This window comes from Hyaena hyaena, unplaced genomic scaffold (assembly GCF_003009895.1).
Source record: "Hyaena hyaena isolate Hyena2069 unplaced genomic scaffold, ASM300989v1 scaffold_191, whole genome shotgun sequence".
NCBI classification, from domain to species: domain Eukaryota; kingdom Metazoa; phylum Chordata; class Mammalia; order Carnivora; family Hyaenidae; genus Hyaena; species Hyaena hyaena.
In genome coordinates, this window is record NW_024080824.1 from 968,942 (window position 1) to 982,004 (window position 13,063).

Below are 13,063 nucleotides of genomic sequence, written 5' to 3' on the forward strand. Positions count from 1 at the left end.
GTTGGAGATGCAAATGGGGAGTCACCAGTGGGTGGATCCTCTGAGGTTAAAAATGCAGAGGCAGAGAGAAGAGACCAGGGGAAAGAGCTTCAGGAAATATTCTTTATTGAAGTTTGGATGTGATGAGCAAAACGGAGTAGAACATAGAAGGATAAGGCAGATAAATACAGAGTTTGCGTCTGGCGTGCTGCTTATACTGAGTGGCTACTCGATGAACATCTTTCTAGGAGAGAATGAATGATTGCAATTACAATAGGGAAAAAAAATCACAGATAAAGAGAAGTTAAATGGAGGCAATAGTTGACACATGTATTAGTAAAATTAAAATGTACAGAAAGAGAATAATAAAGGAAAACATTGGGGCGCCTGGGTGGGTCAGTCAGTTAAGCATCCGACTCCTGGTTTCAGCTCAGGTCACGATCTCACAGTTCAGTTCATAGGTTCGAGCCCCACATCTGCGCTTTCAGTGCAGAGCCTGTTTGGGATTTCTCTCTCCGTCTCTCTCTTCGCCCCTCCCCAGCTTGCTCTTTCTCTCACTCTCTCTTTCTCTCAATAAATAAATAAACAAAAAATTCAAAAAAAAAAAAAGAAATCATTGGATTTGTCAACTGCAGGACATTGGTGTAAGAAGGGCTCAAGGTGTGAGTTAGTGGTGAGGCCATGTAAGCTATCTAGCATATATAGGGACTGAATATAAATAATAAAGTAGTAGGTTAGGAGAGCGGGCCAAAATTCTCTTATGTAAGTAATCATATAGCAGAAAATTTTCATTTATTTTTACATGTTTTGGGAACTTGGTAAAACAGTAGTTGACATTATTGTTTCTCAGAGAAACTCAGTGATATTCCTTTTTGGAGTCCTCAAGTCCTTATTTGAACATACAGCCATATAAAGGGCTACAGCTGTAGAGAAAGAGAGTGGAGTGCAGCCATATTTAAATCTTATATTCTCACTGCCCTCCAGAGTGCCCATACACTGCAGTCCCTCTTATAAAGAAATGATTCCAGGTGATTTACGAAAACAGTCTTTTCAATGGGAGAGAAAAAAAAAAAAAAAAACAAAACTTGTAAATAAGCAGATGAGAAAATGAGAAAAATTAAGATTTGAAAAGGTAAAGTCAGGCGAGCAGTTAAAGTATAAAACGTTTGGTGTAATTCCCAGCATATTTCCCGGTAATAGGTCATGAATTTACTATTCCAAAGCTTTCAAGAGGGGAACGTAAATGATAAAATCCATGTGTCCATGAGGAAAAAATGTGCCCAAATGAAGCTCAATTATTTCTCCCTTCATTCCACATAAAGAAGACATTTTTTGTTAATACAATTAACAACATGCTTAAATTAAAACCGCAATGAGTTTTCATAGGACTCCTGGTAGCGTCCCTCAATGGAAGTAGATGGTATAAGGCCTAGGTATAAATTCAATAAAATAATTTCACAAGGATTCATCAGTTCAGTTAGAGCACAATACTTAGCTGTTCTGACTTAATCCAGGGATAGAGTCTGGCTTGTCTAGGGAGATGGTGGCACGCCCTTCAGAGTGGCTTCCATAAATATTTTTTTTTGCTCAATTGAGCTTTTGATAGCAAGTGAATTAGATATTCCCTGTCAGATACCGAGAGTGCAGATATTTCAAGTTGCCAGTTATATGTGAAACCGTGTGCTTCAAAAGTCAGCCGAGCCCCGGGTGGGGGGGAGAGAGGGGATTGTCATCCTGAGGGACCTGACAGAAGACGTGTATGTTAATAGAAAGCATCTTGTCTCCACACAGAGGTGGATGGAGACAGATTCTCTTCAAGAAGTAATTTTGGGCTTGCTCTAGCAAATAGACTAAAAAAAGTCTCAAGGCCTTGAACCCTGATAAGAGACCCAAAATACACCATTGTGTGAAAGAAACCAAATCACTTGTGTTTGAAATCTAGCTTTGCCTGTTACTAGTTTTGAGGCCAAAGGCAAGCATGTGAGTACCTCTAGATTTCAGTTTCCTCTTCTGGAGAAAGAAGTAATACAAATGCTTAACTTGAATCCCTTACGGGTGTGCCGTGAGCAGCAAATGCAATTGCTTTTATGAAAGTTTTCTAAATTATTCACTTCTGTGTAGGGGAAGTTCTCCTTCCAGATGACGGCGAGCAGAGGATGAGCAAATCTCTCTGACAGGAAACTAAAATGCTTCTCTGAGGGCTTTGTCCTAGAGGCTTCAGAACCCATCTAGCATTTCCCATGATATTATCCTAGCCAGACTTTGAACAGCCTTTGAAACTTTAATTATTGTTCATTAGTAAATTTTGGCTTAATTGCTACTTCTGCAGCTAATTTTTGCTTTGTTCTCATTTCTGTGTCATCTGTAGTTAATATTTATAGAATGTTTACTAAAAATCTCAGATAACGCATGAAACATATAAGAGTGACACCCTCTGTAAAATCATGGGTCAGGCTTATTCATATTTATTTTACTAGCTTTGTTTTATGTATTGTGATCTTCTTTCTTTACATAAAATGTAATGTGGATTTAAACAATCTGACCTTCGCTTTCACAAAGTTAAATATTGATCTTCCCTCAGTCACTCCTTCCATGTACGCTTGGAAATGTTTCCAATTTCAACACCACTTCTTTCATCTTGAAAACGAAAAGATTCTTATCATGATTTCTTCTTTGTTTTTCATTCCCTGTTATGAATTCCACTTCACCACTTCCCTATTCATTACATTCTTGCAACTCACTGGGTTAATAAATTCTTTTGACACCTACTGCCCCTTTCTTCCCTTGCAATCCCTCCCCCAAGAATGGTGCCCATCAATATTGCATGCCAGGGGTGTGCTTGGAGAGTACAGGTCTGACAGCTCCCCGACCCAGCAGGGAGGCTTCTCCCTTCTGTTCCAACTCAGTGATGAGAAGAACCCCTCCTCTTTCTGCCTCAAGCACCGGCTGCTAACAGCAGACTGAGAGACAGATGTTTCCAATATCCAACTATATGGCAAGGACCACTCGAAATGGATTCCACTTAAGTCTCCTTCCTTAAAAGTTTAATGCTCACTTTTCAAGGTACACTTGTAGCCGAAAGGTAAGAGCAGTGCTCACGAAAACGTAGTCACAGTTTTGTTTTGTTTTGTTTTGTTTTGTTTTGTTTTGTTTTGTTTTGTTTTTGCCATGATAGGAAAAGTAGAATTAGCAAGCATAAGGTTACCACTTAGGACTGATAGTATAATACCAACTATGCCACGATGACACCAAACCTTCACTCGTGTACTAAGTAATGAATTTCAGACTGGAAGGAAGGAAGAAAAACCGGGTTAAGAGGAAATGAAAACTAAGGGATGAAGCAGACTATACAGATTCATCAAGCTGCCAATAACCATATTATTCCTAAAAGTGCATTTCCAAGTACCTGGATGACTTTAGATTTAATTAAAATGTGTTGTTATTCATTGAGGATGGAGATGCTGTTCAAAGAGTAAAAGGAGATAAAAAATATTTTTATTTTCTAAATAGGAAGAAAGAAAACGCATAGGTTGGTGAGATCCTAGTGAAATTTTAGAATGAGAGGAAGCAGTGATAGTCCAATTTTATTAAGGAGAAACTATGTCAAAACTTAACTGAGTTCTTAGAACTGAGGATAATAATTGTCAAGAGCTGAGGACTCTAAGATTTGACCTTACCTTGGCTGCCACGGTTTTGTGAATGCTGATAGATGACACAAGACTCCTGAGGCAGAGACAAAGGGCAGTTTGTTAGAGCAGTAGCACTATCCAGAGTTTTGTCATTTTTATGCCAATTCCCCAAACCCTAGTTCCAATAGGGAGATGTAGAGACGGTCAGATGATATCTGCACACTCAGTGGTTGCATTCCAGGAAGGACCCCTGGGCTTGGCGAGTATAGATTTTTTTATAATAGGAAGTAGACATGTTTGCCATATTCTGCAGTGGGAAGCACTATCTTTATGTTCCAAGGTGATTGCTATACAATTGCCTTGTAAGGACATGCAGAAACGTGAAAGATACATGGAGAACTGTCTTCTAGCAATATATAAAATATATATATTATAAAATAATAAAATGAGTAAAATATATATATGTGTGTATATGTGTGTTTATATGTGTTTTATACACACACATACACATATATATGTGTGTATATATATTTATATATATATGTGTATGTGTATATATATATACATATATATATAAAATAGCTGTTGTCATTCATTGAGTGCTAAATTAAGGTAGGCCATAGATATAAGCTAACTTCTAGATTATGTAGTATTTCATACATTAGCCATAGATAAGGAAAAAAATCCTAAAGGAAAATCCTTTTCAAGTGGCCGACACAATTATTATAAAAGAATTGGATATGGCCCTTACAATATCCACATGAATGAAATGGAAAGATGTGAACTGGACGATGTATATTTTAAATGGTTTGTATTTGGCTAAACCAAAAAATTCAAATAATTGATGTCAGACTGGAGAGAGGTTTCAAGTAGTATCTTTAAAAAGGTCTTTATCGGGGCACCTGGGTGGCTCAGTCAGTTAAGCATCCGACTTTGTTTCAGGTCATGATCATGTGGCCCATGAGTTTGAGCCCTGCATCAGGCTGCCTGCTTCAGATCCCTCTCTCTTTGCCCCTCCCCTGCTCATGCTCTGTCTCTCTCTGTCTCTCAAAAATAAATAAATGTTAAAAAAAAAAAGCTTTAAAAGGTCTTTATCTTTGCCCTATTCTTGTACTATAATGTCAACAGTGATTGGAACGAGAACATAAATGGCAGGCATATCAGATTTACGGAGGATAAAAGACTGGAAGAGATAGCCAATACTTGGAGGAAAGACAGTATACAGAAATATATGCCCTGAAATTTTCTCTGAAACTGTTAAGGTGAAATTAAATAGCAAATATAAATTTCTATATACAGGTTCACAAGCCATCACTGCAACTACAAAACTGTAGAGACTTGGCCTAAGAGCCTTTCATGTTAGGAATACACAGAGTGGTTAGCTTTAACAAGTAATGTAACCTTCTTGGGGCTTCATTGTCTCATTTAGTAAAGGAGATACTTAACCATATTATCTCCATCTTCCTCTGCAACTCAAGCCTGCAGTAATACTTATAAATAATTACTTGATTGAGAGTAATCTAAGGCAACAATTTTGTTAAGAATTGATATAACTACATATTCCAAACCAAGGAAAATAGTAGCCCCACTATGCTGCCTGCTTGAGCATAATATTCACTTCCAGATGCCTCACTTTAGTGAAGACATAAGAACACTAATAGACACCTGTATAAAAATGAAAGAGAAATATAGGGAGATATCTGGAAACCACGTCTTTCTAGTTGAAGTTAAAAAACTGAGAATATTTGGTCTAAAATAGAGAAGACTTTCTCGAGGCATCATAGCAATCTCTAAATATTTGAAAGGCACTCATGTTGAAGTGGAGAGAAAGCAGGCCTAAGATATGTGTAAAGAAGGGTCAGGAAGGCAAATTGTGTTTATTGTAAGAACGTTTTGTAAATTTGAATCGATAATAGGTGAGGTTAGCACTCCTCAATAGGAGTGGAGTACAATTGTGGCTGTGTCTACAGCACTAACCATATGCCAGCACATTGTAGACAGGTTCCTACTTTGAATGCAAGGTGGTGCTTGTTGACCCCAGGGGCCTTGCCTCCTCTGAAACGCTGAGTTCATGACCTCTTAGCCACACTGTTCTGACAGAATAGTTTTGAGTATTATGTTGAGAAGTCATTGGCTTCAGTCCCCATGCTAGCACTTGTTTGTCGTAAGACTTCAGGCAGTCTGCCCCACACTTGACTACGTGCGCACATATCAGCTGATCCTTTGGGTTAATTTGTCCATTTATTTGTTGACTACAATCTTGTTAGGGAAAGGACTTAAGAAAAGTTTTTTTTTAAAAAAAACAACACGTGGAAATAAAGAATTTGGACCTTTGGGGCGACTGGGTGGCTCAGTCAGTTGAGAGTCCCTATTTCAGCTCAGGTCATAATCTCATGGTTTGTGGCTTCAAGCCCTGCATCGGGCTTTGTGCTGACACCTCAGAACCTAGACCCCACTTCAGATTCTGTGTCTCCTCTGCCTCTTTCTTGCTTGCACTCTGTCTCTCTAACTCTCAAAAATAAACTTTTTTTAAAAAGAAAAGAATTTAGATCTTTGAAGTTCTCTCTATCCAGATTCTCTGAGTATGAAGTATACAAGTGGAAGGATTTCATTTGAAATTCTAGAACTATAGAATAGAGATCCTATATTATGCCTGGTCATATCTGAAAGAAAGAATCTGTGTTACTAGCCTGAATTATCCCTGAAAGTCATTTGGAAGGAATTTAGATCTAGGGTGTCCTTAAATCTAAAGTGATTTTTTTGAAGTATTTTTCAAGTTAGGTCCTAAAACTAAATAAATAAAAGTATTTAAAACTCTATGAGAGTAATGGCAAGTATTATCAGAAAAGATGGTTGTGGGGATGCCTGGGTGGCTCAGTCAGTTGAGCATCCGACTCTGGATTTTGGCTCAGGTCATGATCTCACAGTTCGTGGTCTTGAGCCCCACAGTGGGCTCTGAGCTGACAGCACAGAGACTGTTTGAGCTTCTCTTTCTCCTCTTCTCTTTGCCCGTGCCTCATACTCTCTCTCTCATAAATAAATAAACTTAATTTTTTATTTAAAAAAAAGGAAAAGAAAAGATGATTGTGTAACCTCATACGGCCTCTGTTCCTTCTGGTTCCATCCTGAAAGTATCTGCGCATGAATTCAGAGGAAATTACCAAAGGCAGGTCTCTGTCTGGGGGCAGGGGATCAAAGAGCCACTGGCAGATTCACTGTTATAAAAATATGCAGTCTTGAAGATGAAAGTATTGTTATAAAGAACATGTCTTCCCATTTAATTCTGCCTCACCACCCTTCCTCCCCTCCCCCCAAAAAATTGCCAAGAAGAAACAAATTGTACAACTTCAGGTATAAAATGTCAATGAATAGGTAGTACATGCATGCTATTGAAATGTCACTGATGCCAATCTCTACTCTCCTCCTAGGCCACCCATGGAAGATACTCAGACACTCTTGACCCCTGTGGTGAGCTGTGGGCCTCCGGGAGCCCTGCTGACCCGCCCCGTCATCCTCACTATGCATCACTGCGCAGATCCCAACACTGAAGACTGGAAGATACAGCTCAAGAACCAGGCAGCACAGGGACAGTGGGAGGTGAGCTCCTGTTGAGATAAAGATGGAACACAAGAGCAATTCATTTAGATAAATTGGAGTCGTTGGGAAAACTTTTGTTTTTAAAGCAGAACATGAATGGTGTTTTAGCTTATACTCAAAAAGAGAATGAGAGACGCAGAGAGTTTGAGAGGAGGGAAAGAGAGAATAGTTCCTGAATGCTTTCGCTCCTGATGGGTAAGCACAGTGAAAAAATGGCCAAGCATTAGCCAACTTCTAAGGAAAGTACACTGGAGGGTCTTGCACAAGTCCCTCTTGGAACATACTTACAATGTATTGGGAAGGGAAACATATGTGTATATATATTTTAAATTTGCAGGTATAGAAACATTGCAACTGGGTCAGACAATGCACAGAAAAACAGTGCATCCCTTAAGCTCCACTAGAATGAAGAACAACTGTGGCAACTTGGCTGTGCATGTCAGTTGTCATCATAACTTGTTAAGGACAGTGCCTTAAACAAATCCTGTTCATTTTAGCAGAATCTTCAATTAGCACCTGAAGTTACGCGCAAAACAATTTGCTATATTTACCATGAGAACCTTGTACCTAATACCTTAAAAGAAAAAACTTGCATGTTTTCATTACCATCCCTTGAAATGACAGTATCTGTTGTCTAAATAAGAAATGGCCAAATTAAGCATTACATTTTCAAATATTCTTGGGAAAGCTTATTTCAGAAATATATTTTAAAAATGTCCAACAGCTTTGAAAGCTACCACTGTATTTTTGTGTAATCATTACAAAATATTCAATCTATATTGAATTATATACTTTGTGATTACTTATGATATTTTTCTTCTGAGAAAGAAATTTTCAGAAAGAATATATGTGAAGCTTCAGATTCAAGCCTTCAGTATTTTAGGAAAATGTAGTATTTGAGTTAGAAGGGCATCCCAGGGATTACTGTAATTTCCTTTCTGTGGACATGCTCTCCTGGCCAATGGTGGGATCACTCGTTGCCAGAGGGCTGAAAGTCCAGGACTGAAGTCTAAGGGGTAAACTTTATGTTGAGTTATGACTAGATTTAACCAGATCCAACCTCAATTGCATTTAAGCTTGAAATGATTTATCTTGAAAACATCCCAAAGTCTTAATCTCAAGTGATCCTAAATTGTTTGCACAGCTCTCTGCTTACTACCCTAATACCCTGTTTATGGACCTGAGTAATAATAACATTAGCAAGAACAATAAAATGAAATAAAGAGACAAGAAGAGTAAAAGAGGTCAATCCTTGAGAATATGCTCTTACTCCTGTGGCAGGGACCGGGAGCATCCTTATTCTTGACTGTCATACTGCAGGCTTTCCGGAACATGCATCATTGGATGATATTTCAGGCTTACCCTCACCTTGCTGGAGAAGAAGAAAATAAAAAAAAAAAACAAACAAAAAAAACCCACTTCTTTCCAGGTGTCCTTTTGGGGCTAAAATAAACCTGAAGATGGTGAATTTCTCTCTTTGCCAGTTCAGTGTAAGCTTCATCTTGGAGTGCAGGTTCGGTTGGAGAAATAATTTCATGGACGGTATCAAACCCAACTCCTACTGTAGCTCAGATGATGTCGCAAGATCTACCTAAGAAACAACCACCCAAGGCGGCTACTTCTTTAATATCTTTGAGACTTAATTTATGATGACGCAGTCATTCATTTTTTGGACAAATAACCATTTGCTCACCATGAGCCGGGCCCACTGAGCCACAGTGGGAATCAAAGCAGATCTCATTCCTGCCTCTGTGAAGATTAAGTAGCCTAACACAGGGGGCGAGTCATGCCCACATGTGTAATTTACTTCACTCGTATGAAGTTTTCTTTTAAATTTGAATCAATTAAAAGTTGGAAACTATCACATAAAAAATTAAACTCTCAGTTTCCCTTGAAAAACTCAAGGCTGTTTTCTCACTGGGCCTGCAATTCCTGCATAGCTGAGATGGGGTGAGACGAGTGGAAACCAACCTCTTTAGACGGGCTTGTGCTCTGCTTTACCCCAGTCTCCTCGAATCCCTGTTGTCTTCTGTCCTACATGCCTCCACATTCCTAACATGTGGCTGCCCTGGGAGGCATGTATTTTTGACCCTTAGTTTATGAGTCCTACACTTGGCCTTTCAGATGATTTCTTCCATGGCCTGAGTCATTCATATAAGTCAAAACTTGGTTGAGTCAGTAACTTTTAACAATATTCATCATGTCCATTAATTTTTATTTCTTGCTAAATATTTTCAAAAACTAAAAGGATAGGCTATTTAGCCAGAGAGAGGTGTCTTAAAAGCACTGAGTTTGCCATATTGTACTTTCTGTGGAGTCCAACAACCCAGGTTATTGAGGAAAAGCACTGTATTGCTTTGAAAAGTAATTGGTGGGTGAGTTTGGAAGAACACAGTAGAATGGTATTGCATAATTCCTTAATCTCTCTAAGTCTTTTCAAACCCCTAGACTTTGGTGAGGAAACCTATTATACTATAATGACATTGAAATAAAACAGTACTTTTGGAATCCGTAAGAAACTTAGAGATTAAAACATTAAATTCTCAATAAGCAAATAAATCAAACATTAAATTCTCAGAAATGGGTAATAAACTCAGTTACACTGATATTAGGATAACTCATGAATTCCTTTTGGAATTTCATGTTGATTCCAGTAAGGTAGATCAAAATGTTAAGATCAAAAATGTTAAATAGAGAGCCACCTAAATGAAGAGTATTAGCAGTATGAAGGCAAGGGGACGTAAGGGAGAGAATGATGAAGAATGGAGAAAGAGCTATATTAAAGCTTGAGGATGACAAAAACAAACAAACAAACAAACAGGAAGGAGAGAAGGATGAGCAGAACTAGCAGAAGACGTCCTGGCCACCATCATGGCGGCCAGCAGAACCCACAGCAGCTCAGCCACCGCTCCTTCCTCCTTGTCCTGCAGGATGTGGTTGTGGTTGGGGAGGAGAACTTCACTACCCCCTGCTACATTCAGCTGGACGCAGAGGCTTGCCACCTCCTCACAGAGAACCTAAGCACCTACGCCCTGGTCGGGCAGTCCACCACCAAAGCTGCCGCGAAGCGCCTGAAGCTAGCCATCTTTGGGCCACTCTGCTGCTCGTCCCTGGAGTACAGTGTTCGAGTCTACTGTCTGGATGACACCCAGGATGCCCTGAAGGTAAATAGCTCCTGTCTGCCCCTCCTTCTTTACCTTCACACTGAAGCCAAGGTTTGGTGTGGTGGCGCCCACCCAGAGAAGATGTGTATGTGTTTGTGCACCCCAGTGAGCGGACACAAGTATCTGGGCCCAAAAGATGCAGTTAAAAAAAATAAAATAGGCATTTCTCTGAGGCCATGCTGATAAATGAGTGGTTTCCACTGTGCTGATTCCTCCCAAGGGCTACTTTTGTTTACCTTCCTTGATTTCCTTTAATGAAAAATTTAGAAGAAGTAGGAGAATTTGGCAACGAGACATGGATGGTAAATAATCTGTTTCCATGTTTATCTCAGCTGTGTGCTTCCTAAAAAAGGAATTGGCGTAATTGCTCACACTGTATGTTCCTCTTGTGTGCCACTTCATTTATATGCTTTCCCATTCTTTTTATGAGGACTGTGAGGAAGAGGGTTAGCATTTGACAACAGGCTGCTGCTTTGCAGAATAAATGAGCTTAATTCCTGGTGCTATTATTGCAATTCATTCTATCCCATTTGAGGCTTTAAAAGGTATCGTAAGTGCCTTTGAAGAAGTTATGATCTGGAAGGAGGAATAAAAGAAGTCTTCCAAGGACTGGGAGACAAGTCAGAGTCTGATAAATGCCAAAGATGAATGTGGGTTCTCTGGGAGTTCAGAAGAGGGGGGATAATATTATTTTGAGGAGATTTGAAAAGGTGCTAACATTTAAATTTGGCCCAAATGGAAGGTAGGTTTTGACCAGCATAATGGGAAAAAATACAAACTTTCTAGGTGCAAGGAACAGCGTGAAGAAGCACAGAACAGTAAAGACAGACTCCATACTAGCATATTTCCAATAAGCCTTGAATGGCACATAAGAGTTTTATTGAGATGGACCTCAACTGCCAGACAGAGGAGTTGAAATTGGGTCTTGAGTTACTGGAGAGGCAGTGGAGAGATTTAAACCAACAAAAGACATGATCAGAAATATATGTTAGAAATATTAGTCCGGAGGGGTGCCTGGGTGGCTCAGTTGATTTAGCGCCTAACTCTTGATTTCCGCTCAGGTCATGATCTCATCAACCACGAGATCGACCCTCAAGTCAGGCTCTGTGCTGACAGTGCGGAGCCTGCTTGTGATTCTCTCAGTCTCTACCCTTCCTTCGCCGCTCTCTGTCTCACTCACTCTCTCTCTCTCTCTCTCAAAATAAATAAAACTTAAAAAAGAAAAAGAAATATTAGTCTGACACCAGTAGAAAGATAGAGCCAAGAAGAAAAGCATTTCCATGCAAGCATGGAGAAGAAAAGCAAGCCCATGAGATCTGGGCTTATAGCAGAGGAGCGAGGAGCGGGGAATAGGTGTGGAAGGTCCTGTTCAAGATGCTCCCGTCGGACTTGGTGAACAGCACTGAATGGAGCAGAAGATCCAGTCTGCCTCTCAGTAACAGTACCACGCCTAGGGGGCAGGTAGCTTTGGGGTGTGGCTCTGATGACTTTGCTTTTGGAATATTGAGTTAGAGGTAGGATTAGACATCAGGACAAAGAGGCCCAGGGGACAGTTAGAAATATGGGTGTGGGTCTCTGGACAGAGAGCAGATCCTGAAGTAGAGACTCAGGAACCGACTCTATTATACTGATATTTGTCGTCCCTGTGATCTACTATCAAGGGAGAGCAGAGAGATAACGTTAAACAACGTTGTAAAAAATAACACACATGGGCTGCAGTCTAGGCTGCACCCCTAATACAGGTTGCTGGGAGAGCCATGCCCTAGAACATACGGACCAAAGGAAGCCCTGCCATGGAGGGGGTGAGGAAGGGCAGCCGGCAAAGGAGCTATCAAAGATGAACACCCAGAGGAGGAAAAAGAGAAGAGGGAGAAAAATGTGTCAAGGAAAGAACCAGGGGAAGAATTTTTTTCTTTCTAAATATCAAAGCATTTCCTTCTGGAGTTTCCATCCAGAAAGTAGTTCTGGGTCACAAAAACCGAGTGCTGCAGGTTGGGTCTGTGGAGGGGATGAGACACAGGATATGTTTTTGATGGCTGACCTTGTAGGAGTTTCTGATGTTGAATAAATGATGTGAACCCGCAGCTGTAGTGTGAAACTTATGGTTATTTCTTTTATATTCCTTGCAGATGTGATACTTCTAAGGCACTGTCAGGGTGGAAATCGTCCTAGGCTTAAGTTCTTTCACAGGGAAAGCGGTATTTGTAAGGGAGCCATGGGATCTGATTAAGGCAAATCTTTTAACAATTCCAAGAGAAACCACTGTCAGAAACGTACCATGGAAGATCTGCATCATATTTGAAATGTTTGATACACATATTTTATATTCATACACGTAGTTCTTCTACTTAGGACCTTTCTTGACCTTTTTCCCCAACAGAAACCCACAAATCCATGCCAAGAAGGTAATAATTCAATAAAGCGATTTTAATTGTTTTAATTAGTGGAAAGAAATGCAAATGGTCAACACCGAGAATGATTGACAAACAGGATTAAGCAGTAAAAACAACCAAGAGCAGTTTGAATCATGGTCAGTGCTTTCCAAATAGACATTTATGAATTCTCGGTATCTGGGGATCCAGCACTTAGCCTGAAACAAATATGAATAATGGATAAGGATTTCTTGCACCTCATGGCCTTTTATTAATGCAGAAATACCAAAATCCTAGTTATAGGTAAAGGATCTATCTAACA

The 13,063-nt window shown here is 39.7% G+C and overlaps 1 protein-coding gene across 3 annotated transcripts in view; it reads left to right on the forward strand.

The window, feature by feature from the left end:
- UNC5C (unc-5 netrin receptor C) overlaps positions 1 to 13,063 on the forward strand; it is a 360,161-nt gene that overhangs the window by 317,758 nt on the left and 29,340 nt on the right. For all 3 annotated transcript variants that reach the window (XM_039241298.1, XM_039241299.1, XM_039241300.1), the window contains 2 exons: positions 7,037 to 7,205; positions 10,136 to 10,369. In XM_039241298.1, the coding sequence (XP_039097229.1) occupies positions 7,037 to 7,205; positions 10,136 to 10,369 (403 nt within the window). The remainder of the gene's footprint in view (positions 1 to 7,036; positions 7,206 to 10,135; positions 10,370 to 13,063) is intronic.